At 39.8% G+C, this 23,919-nt stretch overlaps 2 protein-coding genes across 7 annotated transcripts in view; one reads left to right on the plus strand and one right to left on the minus strand.

Moving 5' to 3' along the window:
• HNRNPA3 (heterogeneous nuclear ribonucleoprotein A3) overlaps positions 1–7,482 on the plus strand; it is a 22,095-nt gene extending 14,613 nt beyond the window's left edge. Inside the window, exons 13-14 of one of the 4 annotated variants that reach the window (XR_010373022.1) lie at positions 1,297–1,371; positions 4,014–7,482. The gene's annotated coding sequence lies outside the window, so the exon portion shown is untranslated. Of the gene's footprint in view, positions 1–1,296; positions 3,990–4,013 lie in introns of those variants that run through there. The other 3 variants (XR_010373023.1, XR_010373021.1, XM_064451688.1) reach the window with 3 other exon arrangements.
• The window catches only part of NFE2L2 (NFE2 like bZIP transcription factor 2), a 26,456-nt gene continuing 9,025 nt past the window's right edge, over positions 6,489–23,919 (minus strand). For 2 of the 3 annotated variants that reach the window (XM_064451684.1, XM_064451686.1), the window contains exons 2-5: positions 12,112–12,381; positions 11,855–11,950; positions 10,995–11,174; positions 6,489–8,956 (exon numbers count right to left, since the gene is read on the minus strand). In XM_064451684.1, coding sequence (XP_064307754.1) covers positions 7,748–8,956; positions 10,995–11,174; positions 11,855–11,950; positions 12,112–12,381 — 1,755 coding nt within the window. In that variant the 3' untranslated portion in view covers positions 6,489–7,747. The remainder of the gene's footprint in view (positions 8,957–10,994; positions 11,175–11,854; positions 11,951–12,111; positions 12,382–23,919) is intronic. The other variant, XM_064451685.1, reaches the window with a different exon arrangement.

The raw sequence follows: 23,919 nt of genomic DNA on the forward strand, positions 1-23,919 counted from the left end.
TTGGCAATATGGTATTGGAATTACTCACACCTGTTTCACTTCTGGGTCAATGTGCAGTATAAGGTAAATGCGATTCCAGTGTAGGAATGAATCTGCAAAGATGTATGAAATGGCTCAAGGCATAATCAGTCATATTAATAATGAATTAAAATTTTAAGAAGTAGTAGAAAAATGAGTGTGTTGTTTGAAAAAAAAATTAATTAAACTATGTTATTTTAAACGCTGTTATTGGAGTGTATTTAGACCACAGTACACTAAAAGAAGGAACCGATGTCAAGATGGTAGCCTCCAAACTGGATTTCAAAGTCTGCTTATTCTTTTCTGTGGAGTTCTAAAATATCTCTAAAGTTAAAGCAAGAATGGGTGATTTAGTGAACGCTTCTGTTGTTGTACATATTAATTTGGGCTTGGGGTGGGGGGGAGGCTGTATTTCAATAAAGGCATTTTATAAACAACCCATTTGGAGTTTGAAAACATTGGAAACTAAACCACAACTCACTAGGGAGTGAGCCACCTAACTACCGACTTGTTTTGCACGTTACTACGCCTAGAAGACTTGTAGACTTGTACTTGGGGCCTGCACCTGATTGCAGGGGCAACTGGAGGATGGGGTTGATGTCCCTTCTGACAATTGATCTGCTATTTCTAAATTTTTTTAGAATGTATTGACAGTGTTCTTTTTAACAGGGCCTCTTGTAGCTGTACTGTGACAACAATGTTAACTTTGAAAAATAGTGTCGTAATAAACTTTATGAACAAGATCTGTATGCAGCCTTTTAAGAGATGGATGTAAGTGACGGCTTTGTAGGCGGGCGGGGTAGCTTAGCTGTCGTTTGTGATGTGGAAAAGCGTAAGGACAGTGATTAACCAGCCTTAAAGAACCTAGGACGTACTTCTGTGATCCATACTTTGCTAAGGAGACAGGACTTCAGCAGCCTATTGTGTATGGAGAAGTCAGCATAATTAAAGAATGACAAGGCAGCAGGAGCAACAGCTTCAACTTCCAGAAAAGTGAAGGCATAAGATACTGTGCTGATAGTGAGCAGCTTTCCAAAGGCTAGTTAAATCTGCTTATCACAGCTGAAATATCGAAGAAAGTCTAGCAAGAGTTCTTCACCTTTTGGAACCTCCTTGAGTGATAGCTACTTGAGTTGACTCAAAATCAATAGGTCTAGCGTTTAGACCTGAAAGGAAGGGCAATGAGCATAGGTAAGGTTTGCCTTTAAATTTTTCATGAATTAAAAAGAGTAGCGGGAGGTTTTTAAACAAGGTAAGAGTAATTTCTTTAATTTTCAGGTTGAATGAGAAGCTGCTGCTTGACAAAATGGGGAATGTCTTGCACATCCTCTTCAGTTGAAGGTTTCTGACTGGGTAAGATTTGTAGTGTATAGTAAACCACTTGTTTAACCCTTGTTTCCTTCTAGGCTTTCCTTTGCCAGCCTTTTAATGTCAAGGAAAGCCTTAAGTACTAAGGAGCAAGTATTCCAGCATGTGTCATCCAGCGCTGCCTGCTCTGGATGAGGCTTGCTTGCTGGCATAATTGCTATTGAAGAATCTTCTGTTCCTGGCAGGTACAAAATTGCTGTGTGTCTGAGATCAACGAGGCAGAAATGATAAATGTGTTGAAATATGTGCTCTGGTTTCCCTGGGGGGTGTGCCGTGGGGGTTTTGAGAAATTATTCAGTGCCTTGTGATAGAAAGAGACACCTTACAGGAGCCCAGAAAGGCGAGGACACAGAAGTGGGTCATCACGGTTCTCGGCAGTGTCTGATGCGCTGCTGCTGCAGTAATTCTGGGAAGGCACTTTGCCTTGGCCAGAGCAGTGGTTTCCCTCCTAATAAATTAGTCTTGGCTTTCCAGGTGGGTTTCTATTTATCTCCAAAGAGTTCCCTTTCAGATTTTTGGTGCTTTCAGGCAGGGTAGTTCGGGGGGGGCCAATACTGTCACGTGACACCTGGCTGAAAGCACAACTGCATTTATACAGATGAATGGTGATGAAAGAACTCTTCATGGAATCTGCTTTTGTGCACACTGGTTCTTAACTCTTGGAACATGTATTCCCTTTTCTGCATCTTCGGTTGTTCTGGGCTTGGGATATTTTTAACCCCTTTTATATGGTGGTCTAGTACCTATTTAAACTTAACACATTTCTGAGCCTGTGCATTATTTTCAGTGAAGTGGATTTCTGTTTTAGCATTGGTTATGCTTCAGTTACTCAGAAAATAGTCAAATGGAACCCCTGCATCTCAGTTTAACCCAGGGCTTAGGCATGTTCACAGACTTATTCAAGCATTTAAACTTGTTTACCTGCTGTCTGCAAACATCCAGAAAGCAAACTCTTGATGCTTAACGTACAATTAAAAGTTAGCTTGGAAGTGATTTACAATGGCAATGTTGAGATTTTCATACCTTCAGGAGCTGCTTAACGGAGATCTCACAATGACTGTGTGTATTTTTAGAAAATGCTGGCAAATGTGTTTGGCTGGCCAAGGGTGAGCCAAGATTTAAAACTTCTGCAGTAAGGTCAGGGTCTCTCCACAGTGCAGCGTGGTAGCCAGCATGTTGCTGAGGTGACATGCTTGCTTCCTAACACCTAGAGGTGGAAAACCTTTGCTTTTCCTCTGCTAGGCAGAGTTGCTCTTGTGAGCTCACCCAGGCATCTGTACGTAGCAACACGTAACGGGGCGAAGTGTTAGTGTGCCTTAGGATAGCACTCGGCTGAGGGCAAACACTTTTGTACTTCGGGGGAGGGGGAACCTTCTGATTTTTTAACAGCAAAATCTTGAAAATGTTTTATCAAAAGTAAGTTTTAACAAAAACTCTTTCTAGTTTGCTCCCTGTTACTAGGCCTGCATATAGAGCAAAGCTCTACCTTAACAATAGAGGATTCCACATTGTTGCAGGCTTGTTCTGTGCTCTGGAGGGGTCTTTTTGCACCACGTATAGAACCAGATGTTCGCTGCTACAATTATTTTCACACTTGGATTTACAACACTCTTGTTAGACTAATTTGCTTAATTTCAATTATTCATACCCCAATTTGTTCAGAAAGAAGCCTTGTCAAAGATAAACGCATCCTTAAGGAGTACTTGGCCAAGTGTATCTTCCAAGAGTTAAGAATATTGTTTCACAGCTACATTTTGCTGTAGTGGCTGCTATTGAAAATAGCAGCTGTAAGTGTAGGTGGAGATGTAAAAATGTGAAGTTAACGAAGCGTTGGTCCCTAAGCTGCAGTTCTACAGAAGTTTGTTTGATACCTTATACCTGTGCGTTAATCTAAAAGCCAACGGTACTTCCAGGTAGTAAAAATGTATTTCCCGAAAAGGGGCCCAGGGCTGGTGCAGGTGTGGTAAGTGTTTTGTTGTTACAGAGCGCTGAAATTCAACACAGCGCCCTAACTGATATTCTTTAAATATTTAAAGTCGGGAAGGGGAATGCTCCTACTCTTTCAAGCATTGACTGTGTGATGTACTGACTTGCTGTCTTTGGTTCCTGTGTTTAAGATGTTAAGATGTTTTCATATACTGTCTGCGCTGCGGTGGAATATTCACTGATTGGTCTGTGGTCTCTGACGAGTGTTTGTGTCTTAAATTGTGTGGAGCATGAAAAATCTTCGGTATCTCTACAATTCAGATATCTGATGGTTGATTCTTTTTCTGCTGTGGGTGCTACAGGTTGACATCTCTATCTAAGATTAGCTTTATCCTGAACTAAAGTAATCCAAGTATCTCCGTAGAAGAAAAATGGCCTTCATGTAGAAGATAATATCGCAAGATTGGAAACAGAATAATATATTGTAATAACTGGCAAAGACTTCAAGAGCAATGGTGCTAGTGTGCTGAAATCTTAGAACTTGTGGTTAAACAAGTTTAAAAATAGCATGGAAATTAAACATTTCAGTATAGTCCATAATGGATTGAAATTTGTTAAAATACTTCAATTTTGTATCAGAATAAAGTGTACATTGTCAAATGACTTACAATCTAAAATGTGTTGCCATGACCTTTTTTTAGCGCTGTGAGGAACACAAAGTGGTCTTTAATTATTGCAACACATTGTGAGTTACAGGATCATCTTTTCACCGTGGGACTGCAAGTCAGAAACCCTTGGTTCAGCCCAGCTCCTCCACTTCACTTTTAATAGCTTGAAAACTGAATGTTTTGATCAAGAAATAAATGGTCTCCATGTGGAGCCTTGTCAGTGCATGAGGTCAGCATTGTGATGCATCAGACTTGGCAATGTCACTAGTCACTCTCAGGCTTGGGAACATACTCTGTACCTCAGTAACAATAATAAAATGAAGGATAGAGTGTTTGATCTGATGTTTTCACACATACAAACTAACGCAATGTGGAGTGTGTTTTTTCCCTTAGCGATGTTGGGCGTTTGGATGCGAGTACAACATTCACTGTCTTCGTGGTGTGAAAAATACTGGTTTAAACTGAATGTGTGTTGTCATGGTCCAAGTTACTGCAGCCTGATTCTTTGCCTGCTGGAATTTGAGGCTTCTGCATTAACTGCAGGCAGCTTGTTGTTGCTCTTTTTCATCTTTGCAATGGAATAAGTATCCCTGTGTTAGGTTTTAGACCTGGGGGTAGTACAAATACAACAGCCCCTGCAAAGGCTGTATGAATGCTGTTTGCCTTCAGCTGTTTATATAGCCCATGTGTAATTAAGCATTAATATTACAGTTAGAACGTTTTTCTCTGTAAGCCTGACATTTGATAGCCTAGTTAGGGGTAGGGGGGAACCCAGGAGCTCTTCCTCTTCAGGTTCTCTGTGCTTTGCCATCAGACCTGCCAGTGTATTAGAGCTACTGTGTGCTGGTTTTGAAAGACTGTCCAGGGCCGTCGCTCAGTGTGCTTCCTCCTTAATGCTGCTTTTGCTCTGAAATTGCCATCCTTAAATATAGATTAGATCCCCTTGCTGTAAATGGCAGCAGTCTCTCACATTCCCCCAGTGGTCACCTGGGCTTGGCAGTGGTGAGGGGTGTTTTCCCTCCTTGGTAGTACTGGTGGCAAAGTCAACAGGGGCACATTTGAACAGCAGCAGCAAGAAAATACCCCTCCCTGCTGCAGTATCTTTGATTTAGTTTAGCTGGCTGCTCATTGGCTGGAGCAAATACACCTGCTTCGCCCAGCAAACCCAGCCTCTAGGTTTTTAACTGTTGGTATTGACCATTTGCTCCAATAAGAGGAGTGTTCTTGCGCTTGGAGTATGTCACAGACTCTGCAGTGGGATGGGCTGACATGCCCTTAGCGAGGAAGAAGGTCAGTATAAACAAGGTAAGCGGCCTCAAAGGGTGAGTTGGGTCACCTGGATTTACATTTCCCAAGGTCTTCTGCAAAAACACAAATGTTACTATCTGATGTAACGGGCAGGGTTCCTAGCACTTCCGGGGATGTTGGAAAACTCTTTTTTCCCCTAACTTTGCTGTATCCGCTGCCTCAGATACTTGCTGTGAGTCCTACCCTACAAAATGTAACACAGTACGAGGAGTTGTGTATGAAGCTGTTACTTTTCCAGGGTTGGAACATCTCATAGGCCCAGGTTTACGTACCAAAGACTTTCTTCTGGTACTGGCACTTGGCCATTACACTTGCCTTTTAAAGAGGATATTGTCTACAGGATCACGGTTCCTGGCATTGCAGTGCCCTGGAGCACAACTACCTTCCTGGTGAAACTGTTACCTCTCTGCTTTCCTGCCTCTGCTCTTCTCTGGTTAGCTATGGGTGCGCTGCAGATGGGGAAGGCAGAGAAAGAGTTTGTACCAGGTACTAGAGAGGCCTCTGCTATTCAGAATCAGTAAATGAGCTAACAGGAAGATGAATGACATGGATTAGAAATAAAAAATTATTTGTGAAGAGTTGTGCCCAGCTGGACAATAAAATGGTGTCTGAAATTGTGTGCATACAGGGAAAAGCAAAACCGGTACCTACATAATTGTAGGCTCCAAGGTAGTTAATGCTATTCAGGTGAGAGGGCTCAGCGTCACTGGGGTGTTGTATGGAAGCAGCAAACAGAACAGTCAAATGCAGAAGCCCTTCCACAGCATCCTGTGACACAATAATAGTCACCAGAACTATGGCTTTCCCTACTGCCTCAGCACTGGGGTTTGTTGGTTTTTTTTTTTTTAAGGACACTAAGAAGATCCATAAAAAGTGATACAGTACAGAAGTGGGGTTATGATAATCTAACATTGTTCCTTTGGTTTTCATGGCCAGTTACAACAGGAAATGGTTTCTGCTGGATATGCAACTCCAGCACAGCTAAAACATTTGGGAAATAAAAACCTCAAGACTGCATTCACCAACAACTGTATCATTTTATTTAGCATTCCTCTGACTTTGTGAGTATTGAGCTAATGGAAGGCTGGTTTCCTAATCTGATGCCCCTCTTTATAGGAAAAGGGTTTAACTTTATTAAATGTCTACCCTTTTTCAGTAACTCCAATTCCTTCTTTAAAGAAAACCAACCATACCATAAGGTCTTGCAAAACAATGGTGTTTATTATACTATATGAAATGATGCATAATATGGTAATAGACCAAATATTCCTAAAATGACATAGAAAAATCAGTGGCAGAAAAACACATTTCAGATTACAAATGCCTTTTAGAAGTTTCATAGGGAAAATGAAGGAATAAGATATGTTTTTAATGCATATTTCAAATTACACATTTTCCATATTCAAAAAATCCACACTGATCAAGTACACTGAGTCCAGTTGAAAAGTAAACAAAGCAATGCTATATATTGCCCAATTTTTATTCTCTTATAAATCACAGTGCTTTTCAGTTAATTGAGCACAGGTTCCAAACTGTGCAGTTGGTGGGCAGTCGGTATGCCTTCCTCCGTAAGCTCCAAAATAATAGCAGTGACAAACGATGGTCACTGATCAGAGGCGGAGACACAGGGTGTGTTTCTAGACCAATTACTCAAAAGTGTACAGAATTTTTAGTTGGAAAATGCATAATGCTGACAGTGTTGAATTAAGAGATTTTACATGCCTTTGGAGGAAAGACCTCATCATAAATTTAAGTAGTGTTCAAAGAGCAAAACAAAAATTATGTAAACTTAGCATAGACTCGAACCTTCACTTTGTGTTACACAGTCCTTCCAAACAGCAGTTAACATCACACTGAACAGACGTTAGTAACACTGCCAATGCTGCGTGATATATGCTTAAATACCCAGGATGTTTGTTACATGAACACTTAAAATGTTAATGAACTGATAAATCAAAATCAAACATTAAGTATCAACCTTCATACTAAATTAAAATATCTTAAATATGAAGCAAGTATAAATGGGTAAGAAATGGGAAACAAACACTACTGCATATTTATAAAAAAATCAGAAGCCATACTGTTCGTCTTGCAAGAAATATTTCAAAGGCTAAAATCATTTTTATATATATCAAATCTATGAATATAACAAGAGATAGGAACAGTATATAAATATGGTATCTTTAAATATTTACATGTATGTGGAAACTAGTCAAAGTGGTGATCTAAGAAGGAAACATCTGTTATAAAAGTGAGATTACAAATTTTGCATACATCCATCTGCATTACACTATTTTAAACCTGCATCTTCCATAAACTAATTATGAACTTTAAAATTATCATTGCATAGTATTACTTGGAAAATATACCTAATTCTGCATTCCACCTCATAGTAAAAACTATCAGGATAATGATATAAAAATAACAGCTCGGACAACAGTAGCCAGCTGTGCCGCCCTTCAAAGTTTAGGCTCCGACTTCTTGCTTTTAGGAACAAGGAAGACATTGCCGTCTCTAGTTTGCTGCAGCGAATATTCACTAGGAGAGTAAGACTTCCCATCTTCGTCACGTAGCATGCTGAAGACCTCAAGGTACAAGGTGGTTAGCTGCTTTTTCATTTGCCGAAGGCTTTTGTCATGCTCTCCTTTCTCCTTCAGCAATTTCTCTTTCTCATCTTTTAGGTTACTCAAGTCTTGCTCCAGTTCCACTATATTTTCCAGTTTTCTCTTACGGCAATTTTGAGCAGCCACTTTGTTTTTGCCTCTCCTGCGTATATCTCGAATCAGTGCAACCTGGGCTTCACTGAACTGCTCCTTAGACATCATTTCATTGAAGTCATCAACAGGGAGATTGATTATTTTTTCAACAGGAAAAGGGATCTGCAGAGCTTTTGCTCTTTGCTCATCTCTTGTGAGATGAGTTTCAAGGCAGCCTGAAGGTTTATCTTTTGTGAACAGAGCTTTGGGGTGGCCTGGACCGGCAGGGGGTTCTTTCTTTGGTGTGTTTGTAGACTGCAAATTAGGTGTTTGAGTGCTTGGCCCCACAGAGGAAAACACTTGGTCCTGGAACTGCAGGGAGTATACGCTAGCATTGCTCTGCGGCACGCTTCCAGGAGCGCTATCCAGGTCTTCCATTTCAGAATCGCTACAACCGAGAGTCTTATCTCCATAGACAGATGATTCAACAGAGTGTTCAGGCGATGCTACACTAGAACTTGCATTCAACGAAATCCCAGAGTCAGAATCATTACATTCTGGTATGGTTCCTGAGTGGTTGCCATTAAAAGCTTTACACAGTGAGAAATCAGAAAGATCAATAGGTTCACTTAGAATTTCCGCAAGTGATTGACTGATAGTGTTTGTTGTTGCTGTGTCACTGTTTGCCTTTGTGTCAATAAAGGTGGTGTAGAAATCCTCACAGAAATCAGAGTTTGAAGGGGACATGTCATTTAAAGAGCTCACACTCAGCTGGCTGGTGTCTTCTGGTGGCAAAATGCTGGAAAAGGGGCCCTCGATACCATCCAGGAAATCAGGACCGCAGTTAACATCTTTTCTCATGACGGGTAACGAGCTGTAGTAATTGTAGCTGTTGTGCATCTCTGATGGCTTGGTTTCAGGGCTCGTGATCGTGCTTACCTCAGCCAGGTTATCATTTTCAATGTTAAGACACTACATGGGAAAGGCAAGAGAGGAGTTGAGCAACGCATCTCCAACTGATAAAACCTTTTTCTCTAACCCACAAACAATAAATATTTTAGCAGTGAACACACACATAAAATGGGTATTACAGCACTGCTGTGACCTAGATGACTACAACACGCTCTTACTACAAGGAGTAAATCTAGGAAGACCAGATACCTAAGCAAGAGTATGAAGCAACTTGTTCTGGACAAAGCTATTTAGGTGACAAGAGCAGAGCCTCTCCAGCTCATAGCAAGATGCTGAAGAGACCCATTCCACCACTATACGGAAGCTGCACAGAGCCCTCCTGTTCTGGTAAATTACTAGTGGGGATCCTGGAGCTGCCAGGCCTGCACTTCTCACAGGCATCACTGCTTGGAACAGCACGAGTACAGCAAATGTAAAATTACTGAATGAGACTTAACACATTAGACATTACTAGCAAACCATTACTTTTCACACTCAATTTCATGTTATATCATAGATTTCATCAAAAAAGAAGATTCCTTTAGGACTTACTGAATGAAGCAGGTATTCGGTGCAGTAAAATGTAATTCTCAGTGAAGTAAAAAGAGTACCAACATGAAGCCTTGCAAACCTTAACTCACCCCACATACTTTTAGTTAAGCTGGCTAACATCAGTGTGAGTGTCGACGACTGTTACGCTGATGGGCTTTCATTGGCTACAAGACCAATGTTCTTTCTAACAGGGTAGCAGTTTCTTAACTAAAACTGAAATAAGTGTGCCTGCTGTCCCCAAAGAATTGGGCAATTACCAAAATGATTGTTTCTCTTAAGGGACCACACACTGATTATTTAACCAGAGCTTGTTCAAGGCTTAAGCAAAGGTTTTGAATATGAGAGCTCTTTTTTTCCTTTTCTTCAAAGATAATTTCATAAAAGGTGATGCCCTCAATTTAATTATCACACTTTTCAGAAGATTATTCAATTACTATTCAGAATTACTGCAACAGATAATTTTGGTTTGGTGCTTAATGTATTTTCAGCACCACTGCTGCCTCTTCACAGCCAGTTGCCCTTCTTTCTTATGCGGGGCTTTTAAGCCTACCACAGCAGTAAGATTAAAAGTAGGAGAATTTTGAAAAATATAAAAACACGAAGGGAAAATGTGGAGCAGCAGGAAAAACAGTCATTCCTGCAAACATTTTTTTCTTTTTTTAAAAACATGATTTGGATCTACAGGCAATCCACTGAGCATTCATCTCTTGTGGTAACAGCCTAAAGTAGAGCAGCATCATGCTGAAGCATGATGACATTCTACAGTAATATATTAGAAAATAAATTTACTCAATTTTATAGTCAAATCTAAGGAAAATATAAATAGAAACAAAAGGATAGGAGAAAAGAACCCCAGACTTCTTCTGTGATGCACAATTTAGAAATATAGCAAAGTGATTTTTTGCTCCTTTGAAATATTCAGTTCATGTATGTTACATAATTAGTTCTTCCCGAACATATATAAACAGTAGTTATATAACTATACCTGACACTTCTATGTATCTAAACATATGTTCTACCATCACCTTTACAAAACTTTTTCCTTAGAGAAGTTGAATGCAAAAGTAACCATCAATGATTCACACAATCAGACACCACATTACGATAATGCTTGTGGAAGCAATGCCTGGTGTAGAGCCATAATTCAGAAGTGTCCATTTTTAAGCAGCTGAAATTTCAACCAGGACCACGCTGTAACAAGTTGCATACAGAGGCAAAGAATGATTTGCTAAACATGGGGAAGTTCTGATCGGGAAGATAGACTGTGTTTTGTTAAGGCCGCCTGATAAGCAACTAATTTCCTTCCTCCTACATGTTTTTCAGTATATTACTTTTAAAAAATTAAATCTTACATTGATTTATAGACATCCTACAGGTATAGAATCCAACATGAATGTCATAATCACCATCTGTAAAGATGCTATTGTACTGCATTCTCCAAAATACCATACTCTTCCAAAACATCAAGCTTTTTTTTTTTCAGGTGCTTATCGTACTAAACTTTTACCTGTAACTCTGGAAGGGACAATAATTCTTCCCAAACTTGCTCTATGTTCTGCATATTCTCCGCATCAGTAAGTGGAACTAGAACAGGTGATTCAGGTGGCTGAGTTTGATCAGAGGAAATGAAGACTGGGTTGCTATCAATCTGAGCAGGAACCAGTGACTGAAATGCAGGTGAAGAAGCCTGGAATATTAAAAAATAAATAAATAACCCCCCCCCAAAAAAAACCACAAAAAACCCTAACAGTAACAAAAAACCCTGCTCAAAAAAACAACTTTGAATTTCCCAAAGCAAAAATCTTTTGTGTTCTACCATTTCTGCAGAACAGACAGACAGGCATTTCTTAAAAAAAAAGCTTTTTTTGTAAACAATGGGATAATATGAAAATATTCCCATGAAAGGTGTTCTATTAAGGAAAGAAACAGGAAAAAAAAAATCTAGAAACCGGCTGGTGAAGGGCTTGTCCTTACACATCAAACAGTCTGGGTCAGCACATGGAAATACAGCAACTGAAACGGACTAACTCCAGTGACCCCCACTAAGCTCACTGTAACAAACTGGCTGAGTCCGCTACCATCATTTGCAGTAACTGGAACTGTTGCCATCAGCCAGCGTTATACACCGAATCCCGGCTGCAGGATTCAATAAGCACAAGGAACACAAGAGCACCACTCTACTCCCTCTGGGCACAGCCCTAGTTCAAGCCTCCTACACTGCTTTATTCCAGCTGGAGTCAGCTTGAGGACAAAACTCAAGTCATATCACAAATTAATATTATGCTGAAGACAAGTCTTAGTAAGAGAAGACATGAGACTGATCCCCTAGAAGACCACCTGTGAAACTGCTGTATTGAGCATTTTTACCTCATTGTCATCTAAAAACGGGAATGCTTCTGCCAAGAGCTGCATGCAGTCATCAAAGGATAAGGCCTCTGCTTCTGGTTTTGAAGTCTGTGTGGTCTAAATAGGAAAGTTATGAAAAAACGTTACTGCATCTTTGAATAACTGAAGAATCTTCCATTACAGCAACGAATGCAAATTCGTTTTAGGTAACCACTAATATTATGTCTTCCTGTGAATGGAAAAGGGTTTAAACACACAAACACATACTAAGAGTTTACCTGTGAGAAACTGATTGATGGGTCAGTACTTTCTGACTGAACACGCTGAGCTGGCTGAACGGGAACAAATTCACCTGTCTCTTCGTCTAACTCCAGCTGAGCCAGCAGGGCTTTCTCCTGCTCTTTTTGGAGCTGCTCTTGTCTTTCCTTTTCAAGTTTCTTCTGTTTCTCGAGTTCATACTCTTTCTGTCGTTGACTAAAATCAAAAACTTCACGCCTTGCCCCAAGGTCTATATCTTGCCTCCAAAGAATGTCAATCAAGTTCATGTCCTGTAACAGAAATGCCTTTTTTAAGCAAGTGTCCTCCCCAGCAAAACTGATTTAGAACAATAGCAAAGCTTTTAATTTCCGTATTAAACAGGTAGACTCAAGTAACTGAGGCTTATTAATCTTACTAAATTGTCTGAATAAAATATGGCTCTATCCGACCTTTCTGAACTGATGGTTTGATTGCCCTGGCCTGCACACAGGCTCATAGAAACTAAGTAATTTGTTACAGTTGGTAAGGTAATACATGAAATAGCCAGAGGATAATTACATTCTTCTTTCCTGAGTTAGCTCATAGAAAACATGAAGCTATAGAACAAATTATGCCACATTAGGAAAGTAATTTTCAGGAGAAAAGAACAGAAATTGAAAAGTTTGCCCATGTAGATTTTTTCCAGATAATATTATAAAACTGTAAAAGCTGACTAAAAACATGATGGGGGCTGCCTGAAGTAACTAGAATAGTCATACTGCTAAATGTATTTTTAAAATATTTACGTTCCATCCTGGTATTTAGGTATTAATCTTAAATATCAAGAGAACAGGGCTTCAGAGTCAGAGCGTAACTTGGTTTCAAAGTCACCAAATGACATAACATCACTGTAGCAGTAAACACAATTATTAAGATTATTACTAAAAAAAAGTAATTTAAAGATTAGTCTAGGTGATGTTCTAAGTGCACTTGGTTTGGAGCAGCTGAGTATAAACTACAGGTCAATGGGGGTTAAATTTTGTTAATCAGTTGGCCTCTGGCTCATCACAGAGTCGATCATTATCAGACAGCTAACAATGACTGCATTTCTTGGAAATCAGCCACCCTTGCACCTGTAGTTTTTCAGAAGAAATTAAACTCTGCTATTTAAGGAAAACCAAATGGTTAATATTATTTGATTTAGCTACAACTTCTTTCAATTTATTGCATAAGGGTGGGTGGTTTGTTTTTGTCGTTTTTTGTTGGTTTTTTTTTTTGGGGGGGGGTATTAGTGGACTGTTTTGTTGGAGTTTTTTGCTTTATTTTTGTGTTGTTTGGTGGGGTTTTTTGTTTTGTTTTTTACTGTTCAAATATTCAATATTTTTAAGGGCTGAAGTTTGGACTATTTTCTGCTGTGAAGAAAACCTAACACTCAAAAATAATCAGTTAGGATGTCAGCTGATAAAGAATTTTATTACTTGGTAGCCACATTTGTCAGATGGGTAAATGCCAACAATTTCTAGTTGGTGCCTGGGAGCTTTGATTTTATGGCATGTTTCATTTTTCTTAAAATTACCCTTTAGCAGCAGCACACAAAAATAATTTTCAGTGTTGGGCATTTTCATCAGGCTAGCACACAACAAATATACTGAATGCTACATTTTATTTAAACATACCTTTACTGATTCAGTTAGCAGTTCTACACCCAAGATACATTTATTTAGCCATCATATCAAATTAAAACACTCCCTTATCTCTTAAGACTATTTTCAAAAGGAAAACCAAGTAACCAAACGCCAGATCATGTTACCATTCAAAACCATCACTTCTGTACAAGAGTTATGGCAAAAAGCTTTAGGGCAAGTCCACATTTGAACAACGCAATTCAGTATTCTCGTTTTTTCGTTAAAAATGTTATAACGCTAACACTCATATTTATACATTGCATGAACTACTTCTACCAGTTACTAAACAAATTACTGTTCTCTAAAATCGGGCAGTTGCATAAAATATCTGGGTGTAACACAATGCAGGCATTCCCAAATCTAAGACATATTTAATATACCTTGCTGGCAGAGATCAAACTCAGCTTTAATGGCCAGCAATGAAGATGCTGAAATAATTACAGTGGCTGCCCAAGACAATGTTTGGTCTCTCCAGATTGGCAGGGTAAAACGAACTAATTAAGTTCTGCAGTAATTGCAGATATTGCAATATGGTATAGCTTCATTAAGGGCCAGTAGTTTACCAGCTGCTCACTGTCTCCTTCTGCAGCAGATTCGAAACTGTTTCCTAGTCTCAGAGCATTTGCAATATGTTCTGGATAAAACTGTAGGATCTGGATTTCAGGGCTCACTTCTGAATTATTCGTTTACAAGGCACCATTAAAAATGTGACTTGAAAGATTTTTTTTTTTGCGTGTGTATAATGCACGAGGCTGTGACTTAACAGAGCTGTTTTCCTCCGCGAGTTGCAACAGACTGCAGCCCAAAAATAGAAGAATTGGTGCTCAGTTTCAGTTTAAATTACGAAAAACAAAAGTGATCAAAAAGAGGTACAGAAGGCATAACATGTTTTCCTTAAGAGGAGAAACCACGTAGCCTTAGTGCAAAAAGGTAAGACACAGCCATTAAGTCTTTCAGCCATGCTACTAGCTATATTCATTACCAAAATAAGTAGCTTTGGGTGCTGCCTCATTTGTGGGATGAGAGATCTCCAAAGACACCAGCTGGCCAAAAGAAATGCTGTGGCTGCACACCACCTCTGTGTGTGCAGCGATCAATTCAGCAAGCAGGATTATTGTTTGAATAAACATGCTTGCATGGTTTTCAGGATTTTCAGGATCTTGGGCTGTCAGTTGAGAAATAAGACAGCATTGATTGACTCCCGTCACCATTTTTCAAGGGACCATATTCAGCCCAGTCTCTTCTCTCTGGCAAAGGGCTGAGGTTTGCTAAACAGTGTTGTGCTCTACCCTGGAGAGATATGCTTGTTAGCAGCATCTTCTTTTATTTTATTTAGTTGTGTTTGTGGCACGTAAAACCAAAAGGGTGGTTTGTTTTTTTGTTTGTTTTTTTTTTAAATTATCACCATATAAATGGAAAAGAACACTCCTATTTTCTATTTGAAAAGTTATAAATAATTACAGTAATATTAGCTTTAACTTTGAATAACAATTCAAGTAATTACTCTTCACATGAATGGATTGCATGGAGGAAACGCTACTCTGTTCAATATGCTACTATATAATATCATCAAACAGCACACAATTAAATATTATCCTGCCATCTAACACTTATCTATAATTTCAGCCAACGCTTTTAGTAATACTGCCCTTTTCAAGAAAAAAAAATCTGGGCATTAGTCCAAAGCTCACATCAAAGTTAATGGAGTCAACACTGAGCAGTGATTTACTCCTTAGTGAATGCCCAGCAGAAGGTGATGGCAAAGAACTTAAAAAAACACTAATATTTTGCAACTTTGCTCCTTCAGCCTTCCTCTTTAATTACTTCTCTGCCTTGTTGAACACTGTCACACACAGAGCTATCCACAGACCCAAGTAGGCGCTCTATTTTAGGTTTATCACTGAAGCATTTTTCCCCTTCCATTATGAAAGCATCAAAAAGTAACTGCATATTTGATACCTGGAGTGTTTAACTACAGCTATTAAAAGGTATTTTACTTCTTGCCTGTGCACCAGCTACTCTAATTTTTAGATGCTCAACATGACTCAAAAAAATCATTTGGAGGGACAAGCGAGCGCAGATCCGCATCCGAACTGGAGCACATGCACAGAGAGTCCTGTGAAAGACTCATCTGACCCAGGGCTGGTTGCTGCCCTTTGGAGCCACGCTAACCACTTCCCTTAATATCAGACATATTTACTGTAAAGGCGCCAGCAGTCCCTCATGTGACGGAGTCCACAAGTGCCCGTTTGTTCTTTCCTCTGTTGTGCAATTTCTTGAATTGCATCAGAGGAAACGATGGTTTTGGCAGAGCCAAGAGGCAGCGCAGGAAGAGCCAGCCCTCCCCTGCAGGAGGAAGGACCTGCGCCTGGGAGCGACTGCAGCAGTGATGCTTCCCCCTTGTCGAGAGCTCAGCTCTTTCCCACTGAACACCAACGCCTATTTTGAGAGGAAATACATTATGGTATTTAATGTGTATATTACCCATTGTCTAATTTTTCTAGCTTCTGGGAAAGTCATATATTTTTAGTATTTTTCCCAAGCACACAAACAGTGATTTGATTTTATTTATATTTTCTTGACCATTTTGTAGACAGAGAAAGAATTTCTTTCAGAAAAGGACACTCTTTGCTTTCCCATGATCGATGTAAGCAGGAGGTACCTTGTACTCATGGTTTGATATTTTTTTGTTGTTGTTCATTTAGTGATATGCTCTTCCAACCACAGTGATAGCTTAGTTTGGACATACAAAGGCACTTTTAATAAGACAAACCTAAATGTTAAACAATTCACATTAAGCCACCATCTGGCCCCCAATGGAAATTTTCATGTTTTAGATTTACATATCAGCATTTGCCATCTGGGCAGAGTCTGTTATACATTTTATGAGAAAATCTCTGACTACATTGTAAAGTTTGACAATTAACTCTTATTGCTCCTAAGCAAACATGTTTGCAGTAGGGTAAACAAAGGCGAGAAACCCTGTTTCCATGTTATTTTCATAGACTGACTTTTGTGCTTTAAACAATATGCTAATCTTCTGTTTCATCCCTGTTTGTTTTATCTGACTGGTTTTGTTTGGAAACCATTTACAGGTAGCATAGGTGAAGCGGAAACATCCAGTAGTACAAGTGTCAGCAGAGAAACAATCTCAGAAAGCACTCTCAGACCCATTATTAGCTGTTCCCTTAATACAGAGCACATCTGTGGGTTTTGTGCATTACTTCTTGAAGTCATGCCTTTTGCAACATAGATAGGGAAAGCACTAGCAGTACCTCTCACCAGACAAGGGTTTGCTTTTCTTTCCCATGATCCATTAGCACCTAACTCAGAGAAGGTTTCACATGCTAGCATGAATAAATGAAAGAGCAACAGAATCAATAGATATTGCATCCTGCTGGGGATCTCAGACAGGAACCTTACAAGCAGCAACAAAAACACTCCTATAGCATATTCACAGAAAGAGAACTTGCAAAGTATCCTCAATTCCTATTTGCTTTCCAGAAAGCGAAAGGAATGAACAAAAAGCACCTTAAATTTTTGCTGTATTAAAAAAAAAAAACAACCCGCACTTGTGGGAAGTGAGAATTGAGGACCTGAGATACTCCAAGGCAAGAATGAAAGGGAGGGGATCAAGTAATAAAGCAAGTGCAAGAGAAGGAGCTGGAAGCATTTTACCACTTAAGAAAAGCCCAGGCTGTGGAAGCAACAGCTGAATGTCTTCCCCTCATTTATCCTCAGGAGGAACTGTTTTTGCTCAAGCACCTTTTAAGAATCATTTATAAATCATTCAATGTTTTCAGATGATCTCTGAAATCACCAGAACTAGTGTTTTGTTTTCAAAATCTTCTTCAAAGTAAGCTACTTATTTAATTACAACTCAATTACAGAAAAAATCCCAGATACATGATCTTCATGCGTCAGAGAAAGCACAGAAAGCAGATAAAGTTAACCCAAATTCAACTGAGTTTCGGAAGCTGACCTATAATTTTAAATCCCTTACATCTGTAAATCAAAGAACAAAAGTTAATTCAAGAATGTGTAAGGGGCAGTGAGGACGTGAAAAATCTGAACGAGCAACAGCCCTTAGGAAAAGATTGGGGAAAAAGAGAACTGCAGAAACTATTTATGCTGGAGGGCAGCGGGATGCAATAGCAATTTTAGATGTCTGGATTTAGGATTTGGAAATGTGACAGAACAGACAGCTGTCAAACAAAGCCACATGACAACCACCTGTGATTTGTAAATGCAGAAGGTCAAATCCCTGACCACCTTGTGGAGCTGCCTGCTGTCCCACGCTCTTCACCAAGACCTTTCAGGCAATCTAGGAGGAAACAGGGTGCTTGAGCAGGTATGAGGGGGTGTCATCTTTTCTATCTTTCATACCTGTGCCACTTACTACTGGTGTGGCTGGACTTACACTAAACCAGCCTACTGCTTCTCGATGCCTATTTCCTCTTCCTGGCCCTAAAGAGTCTTTGGATGCCCAATATCTTGGTCTGCAAACTCTTTTTAAGCCCTGGAAGTCTAACTTATCTGAAAAAGAGCTCCGAAAGGGTTGAAAAGCCATAGCTTTAAAGAACTGTCATAAGAGAATTTCCACTCTGTGTCTATATAAATAAGCCTGTTGAAAAATGCTGACTGTGTGTCTTGGGACATTCTTCTGCCGCAACAGAGACATAAGCTCAGTCCCTGAAATATAAGTGTTTGTAGACAAATTTCATTTTCTTACTGAAGAAACAAACCTCTAGAATGCTTTGCCAGGCAAGGAACAGAAGTAGTCTTGATATTTCATTAGTTAAAAGTGTTTAGCCTCTATTTTCTCCTAACACACAACTCATCTTTCAGATTGTACCTCCCACTGTATTCGAGCAGGCTCTCCTAATAAATGCCAAATTGTCAGGATCTACTCTTATAAATTAGATTAGTTTAAAAACTCCCTGGCTGGATTGTCCAGCATTCTTAAGTTTCACTACAAGCCTTGTCTGGGCATTATTCTGACAAGAACATGGAGAGGGGCTGGCTGGCTGGCAGGACAGTCTTCCCCTACAAGTGCAATTCTGGGCTCTACCCACCCACTCTCCCAACCCTCACTCCAGAAATAACTCTTCTGAGAGGTGGATAATTTAGGTATTTCTCCTGAAGTGTCATCTTCCAGGAATGGTATCAACAAAGGCTACAACTGTAAGATCTGTATAGCTCCCGACATGATGGTTTTCCCATATGACACATCCTACAGCAAGCAAGCTTCCAAACTGCCAGAGAAAACATATACCTCATTCTCCAGTAACAGTGAAAAGACAGGTTTCTTTAAGCCTGAAGGATGTAAAAAGCTATAATTTAATTGCAATAAATAGCCATTGGAGGCTATTTATGGCCATTAATGTACTAACTTCATTCCAACTACAAAAGCTGTAAAATCCTAATGCTAACAGTAGAGTAAGACCACAGCAAGTAAAGAAAAACACCCTCATCAGAAAGACAACAAAGAGAAGGAAAAGGAGGAGCATAAAGAGCAGTTTACTTCACTTTGACAATAGTTTTCTCTTTTCTGAAAAATCAGTGCATCCTCACCTCCATGCCACTCCTTAAAATACTGAACATGCGTGAGAGCCTCACAACACTCCCTTCCAGCCTGGGTCACAGCAGCAGGAGCAACATTTTCCTCTCTGGCTCATTAATTTCTGTAGTCAGAAACATAAACATATCCTTTTCCCACCACATTCGGTCTGCCTTGAGGTGACCATTTCTTGTATACAGACAAGGGGATTCTTGCTCAGTGCTGCAGCTATTTTTGCAGAAGATTGATGCTCTCAGACACTCCAGGAGTAGCTATGTTTCTAATTTGTTTAATCAATACATATTTTAGAAGGCAGCTTTAAAATAATACAGCTTAATATAGAGTATGTGGTTTCCAAGGGGCTGAATGGTCCCAAGACTGATCCTGCCTCAATATCTTTCCAACAAAAAAACAAAACAAACCCCACAAACGGGGAAAAAAGCTGAAACCCACTGTCTCATTTGAATGGCTTATGGAAAGCAAAGTCTTAAACCTGACATTGATACTTATTTTCTTTATACAATATCTGATTTTTCAAAAGTTATTCTCTAGTATTCATGGCCAAATACGTCATGTGTTATATCTGCTCCAAAGTCCCCTCTTTCTGCCTTAGCCTAAAGGAAAAGACGGAGTGAGGTCTAATGTTGTGAGCTAATGATGATGAACTTTTCTTGAATAAATTTAACTATGCCCATATTTACAAGCGCTACCCTGGCTGCTAAGCAAAAGCCAAAAATGGTCATGGGTGTCATCCAGCTTCTTCAGACTTAGTCCTAAATCTCCTGACATCGCAGAGTGCTTTCTGGAACATCAGTATCTAAGCAATGAATCTTAGATGTTTTCACAGCCTTGCTGTTTCAGTTAAATGAGTTCCATTCCTCCCTTTTCCCTTTTATGTCTTAATTATATTGTGTTAATCTAAATGCCACTTTTCCACAGTATATTTGGCTGGTATAAAACCACTGTGGTCCCTTTCTACTCAAATTCTGAATCCCTCCTTCAGCTTAGAGCCATTTACTTGCTACTTCTTTACTCTATCTTGCATCAGCAGCATTACAAAATGATTAAGTCAATAAGCACACAAAGTTAATATGTATTCAAGTTACAATCTATTACACAAGTTCCATAATAAAATGGGGAGGCTGGCAAAAACATGGGATTGTTTTATAAAAGAGTGGGTTAGTCAGTCTATTTGTTTTTACATGCTTGATACATCAACAAAACTCTGCTGTGTTGCCCCAGCAAGTAAACCGAGTGATTCTTTTGTGGCTGACTTTCTAGCTGTAGTCTAATTACCACATACTGCACCCCTTAACTCAATTTTGAAAGGTATTCAAATAGCAGCCATCTCAGAAGTCTACTTCATTTCAGGAAAAGCTGGTCTTAATGGCTTTATTTGCGTTTTTTTTTCTCCCAAGTTAAAACTGCATCATAAGAAAACTGGCATTTATTAGATTGTCATTCATACAACAAAAAATCTTTTTTACCCTACATATAAACAAATAATATAAAAATATACAGCATCTGAAAAAACTGCTGTTCTTTGAACCACAGGAACACAAAAGCCCCTGTGTCCCAATTCCTTTTATATATTGAACCTACAGTACTTGAAAAACAATTACCTGTTAAACGATTATCTTCAAGCTATCCAGCTGAACCCAGCCAGGCATGTACTGTGTGCGGACATTGCCACAGGCTACTCATTAGTTTATCTACAAGAGGATTTATTTATAATAATGGCTCAGTCATCTGGGAAACATAATCCATTCAAGTTATAGCACGCTCTTATGTCCAATGAAAGAAATCAGGAAGCAAGAAAAGACAAACATCAAAACAGAGAAAATAACCTAACAGAATTCCAAATAACACATTTATTAGGTTGTATTAACCTTCGATTATAATCTATTAGCCACTATTGTGATTTCATCAGGATTACACACTTTTTGGAAAAGCATGTGTCAAACCAAACATGAAAACACTATTGAAATACTGTCCAGGATTATTCAGAATCTTTCTTGAACAACACATTTTCACTGTACTGGGATTTTATTGTAAAGTCCCCATTTTTAGGTGTCATTTTGCTGATGGCTAGGCAAGTTATGGCAACAGGCACCAGATGGGTCATTACAGCTGCACTACATCCTGGGTGTGGAAACTGCGTGCACTAGTATTACAAGAAGCATGTCTCACCAAGTTTCACTTCGCTGATCTCGCAAGCAACTTTGTTGTTGTTGTTCATGGGCCAAACTACAATGGCAAGCAACTGGAATATCTGTGTGGGTTAGAAAGCAATGAGGTTCACTAACTGTACTGCCAGCACATATCCATCAGCCCTCCTTCAGTAACAGACATGTACTCCATAAAGCTGCATCAAGGAAATTCTTCCACAGTTCCAAGCTCAGCTGACAAGTAAGGACGTTTTCAAACTCAGAGAACACGCCACACAAACACCTCATCAGCCTAGAAGTAGTATCTTAAGACTAAAAGTTTAAGAATATGGTTACGTTGCAGGGAATAAAGTTTGCTCCAGACGTGGTAGGCTATGACATATTCTGTATACACCAGCCCACATATGGCAGAGGTGCCTACCTCCCATGGCAGTCTGTGGGGCACGGGCGTTAAATACCTTGTCGATGAGAGTCTTGCAATTAATGTGCACTTCTCACATACATAACTTACATAGGTAATGCTGGGAATTTAGTGTCAGTTCATAGCTTTGCATAAATAAGCAGGGTTGTGGTTTTTTTTTTGAGCGTGCAACTTCAAATACACTTGGAAAGGTTATTTAGTTTCTACAAAAAACAAAACCAACCCAACAAAATAAAGGCCACTAATACATTGCTATTCAACTGCTTATCACGGGAGAGTAAAGGATCATAACAGATTTGGGGAAGGGAGGCCTCGTGCAGCAAATTTTTGCTGTGGTGATACTATCTTTCCAAAAAAGTAATTCACAGTTAAATGGCTTATTTAACACCATGCACAGCCTTCCTTAGTGACTGCATCTGGGTCGGGGCAACCCCCAGTATTGATACAGGCTGGGGGACAAAGGGATTGAGAGCAGCCTTGAGGAGAAGGACTTGGGCGTACTGGTGGATGAAAAGCTGGACATGAGCCAGCAATGTGCGCTTGCAGCCAGAAGGCCAACCGTATCCTGGGCTGCACAAGAAGCAGCGTGGCCAGCAGGTCAAGGGAGGTGGTTCTGCCCCTCTGCTCTGGTGAGAACCTCTGCAGTGCTGCATCCAGCTCTGGAGCCCTCAGCACTAGAAGGACATGGACCTGTTGGAGTGGGTCCAGAGGAGGGCCACAAAGATGATCTGAGGGCTGGAGCACTTCTCCTCTGAGGACAGGCTGAGAGAGTTGGGATTGTTCAGCCTGGAGAAGAGAAGGCTGCAGGGAGACCTTATTGTAGCCTTGCAGTACTTAAAAGGGCCTTATAAGAAAGATGGGGTCAAACTTTTTAACAGGGCCTGTTGTGGCAGGACAAGGGGTAATGGTTTTAAACTAAAGGAGGGTAGATTTATACTAGATAAGAAGTTTTTTTACAATGAGGGTGGAGAAACTCTGGAACAGGTTGCCCAGAGAGGTGGTAGATGCCCTGACCCTGGAAACATTCAAGGTCAGGTTGGACAGGGCTCCAAGCAACCCGATCTCGTTGTAGATGTCCCTGCTCACTGCAGGGGGGGTTGGCTAGATGACCTTTAAAGGTCCCTTCCAACCCAAATTATTCTATGACATACTACATAAAAGCTTCAGTAAATAACAATACCAGTCAACTGTGCACTGATGACCAAAAACGCTCTCCCTAAATTTACATTAAACGTCATAGAAAGTTATTTAATTTGCATGAAGGAGTCTGCTTTTCCCCTTCCCCCAAGCCACACCAAGATACATGATGAGAGCTGTTTTTCCATAGAATGAGGCAAGGATAGATTTTACTCATTTTCTTAAGCACTTGTAATTCACATATTTGACAGCAAAAAGCAATCCTCTAAAAGTCATCAACCCACACAAAGGTTTCAGGAGGCTCTTCCACTTGAAGGTCCTGCAAAGTTAACTAAACCAGAAAGCTCAAGAAGGGCCAACATGTCAGGTGTCCACATGTCAATTTATCATTTTTGTATACAATGACAGCTTTTGCTTAAAAAAGGTAAACCCTTCAAGGTACTGAACAACACTGTGTACAAAAATGAAGTTTTGTTTGTGTGATGCAATCCAGCGCTCACTTTTTGAAGTTCTGTGTAGTACTCAATTTATAAATTTTGAAAGCAAAAAGAGCTAATTCACCCTCCAAAGCATGAACCAGAGTAGGTAAATGGTTTTGTTCTTTTTAGCAAATGATATAAAAGCAGTAATTCTTGATACCCTCAAAAGAACAACAAAATTCCCAGCTCAATCATCAGTAATTGCATCCTTCCACCCAGATCGAGAGCCTCCGGTGCCTACCACTGTCTTCAGGGCTTCCATATCTGTCCCCTTGGAGTACACAGAAGGCTCACAGCCTGTACAGGTGATTATCACAGGGCTGCCTCTTTCAGCCTTTTGATTAAATGGGTAGATGTACCTAAGAAATCAAGGTAGAGGCCAATGCCCGATGTGTCCCC

The sequence above is a fragment of the Phalacrocorax carbo genome, chromosome 5, assembly GCF_963921805.1.
Source record: "Phalacrocorax carbo chromosome 5, bPhaCar2.1, whole genome shotgun sequence".
NCBI classification, from domain to species: Eukaryota; Metazoa; Chordata; class Aves; order Suliformes; family Phalacrocoracidae; genus Phalacrocorax; species Phalacrocorax carbo.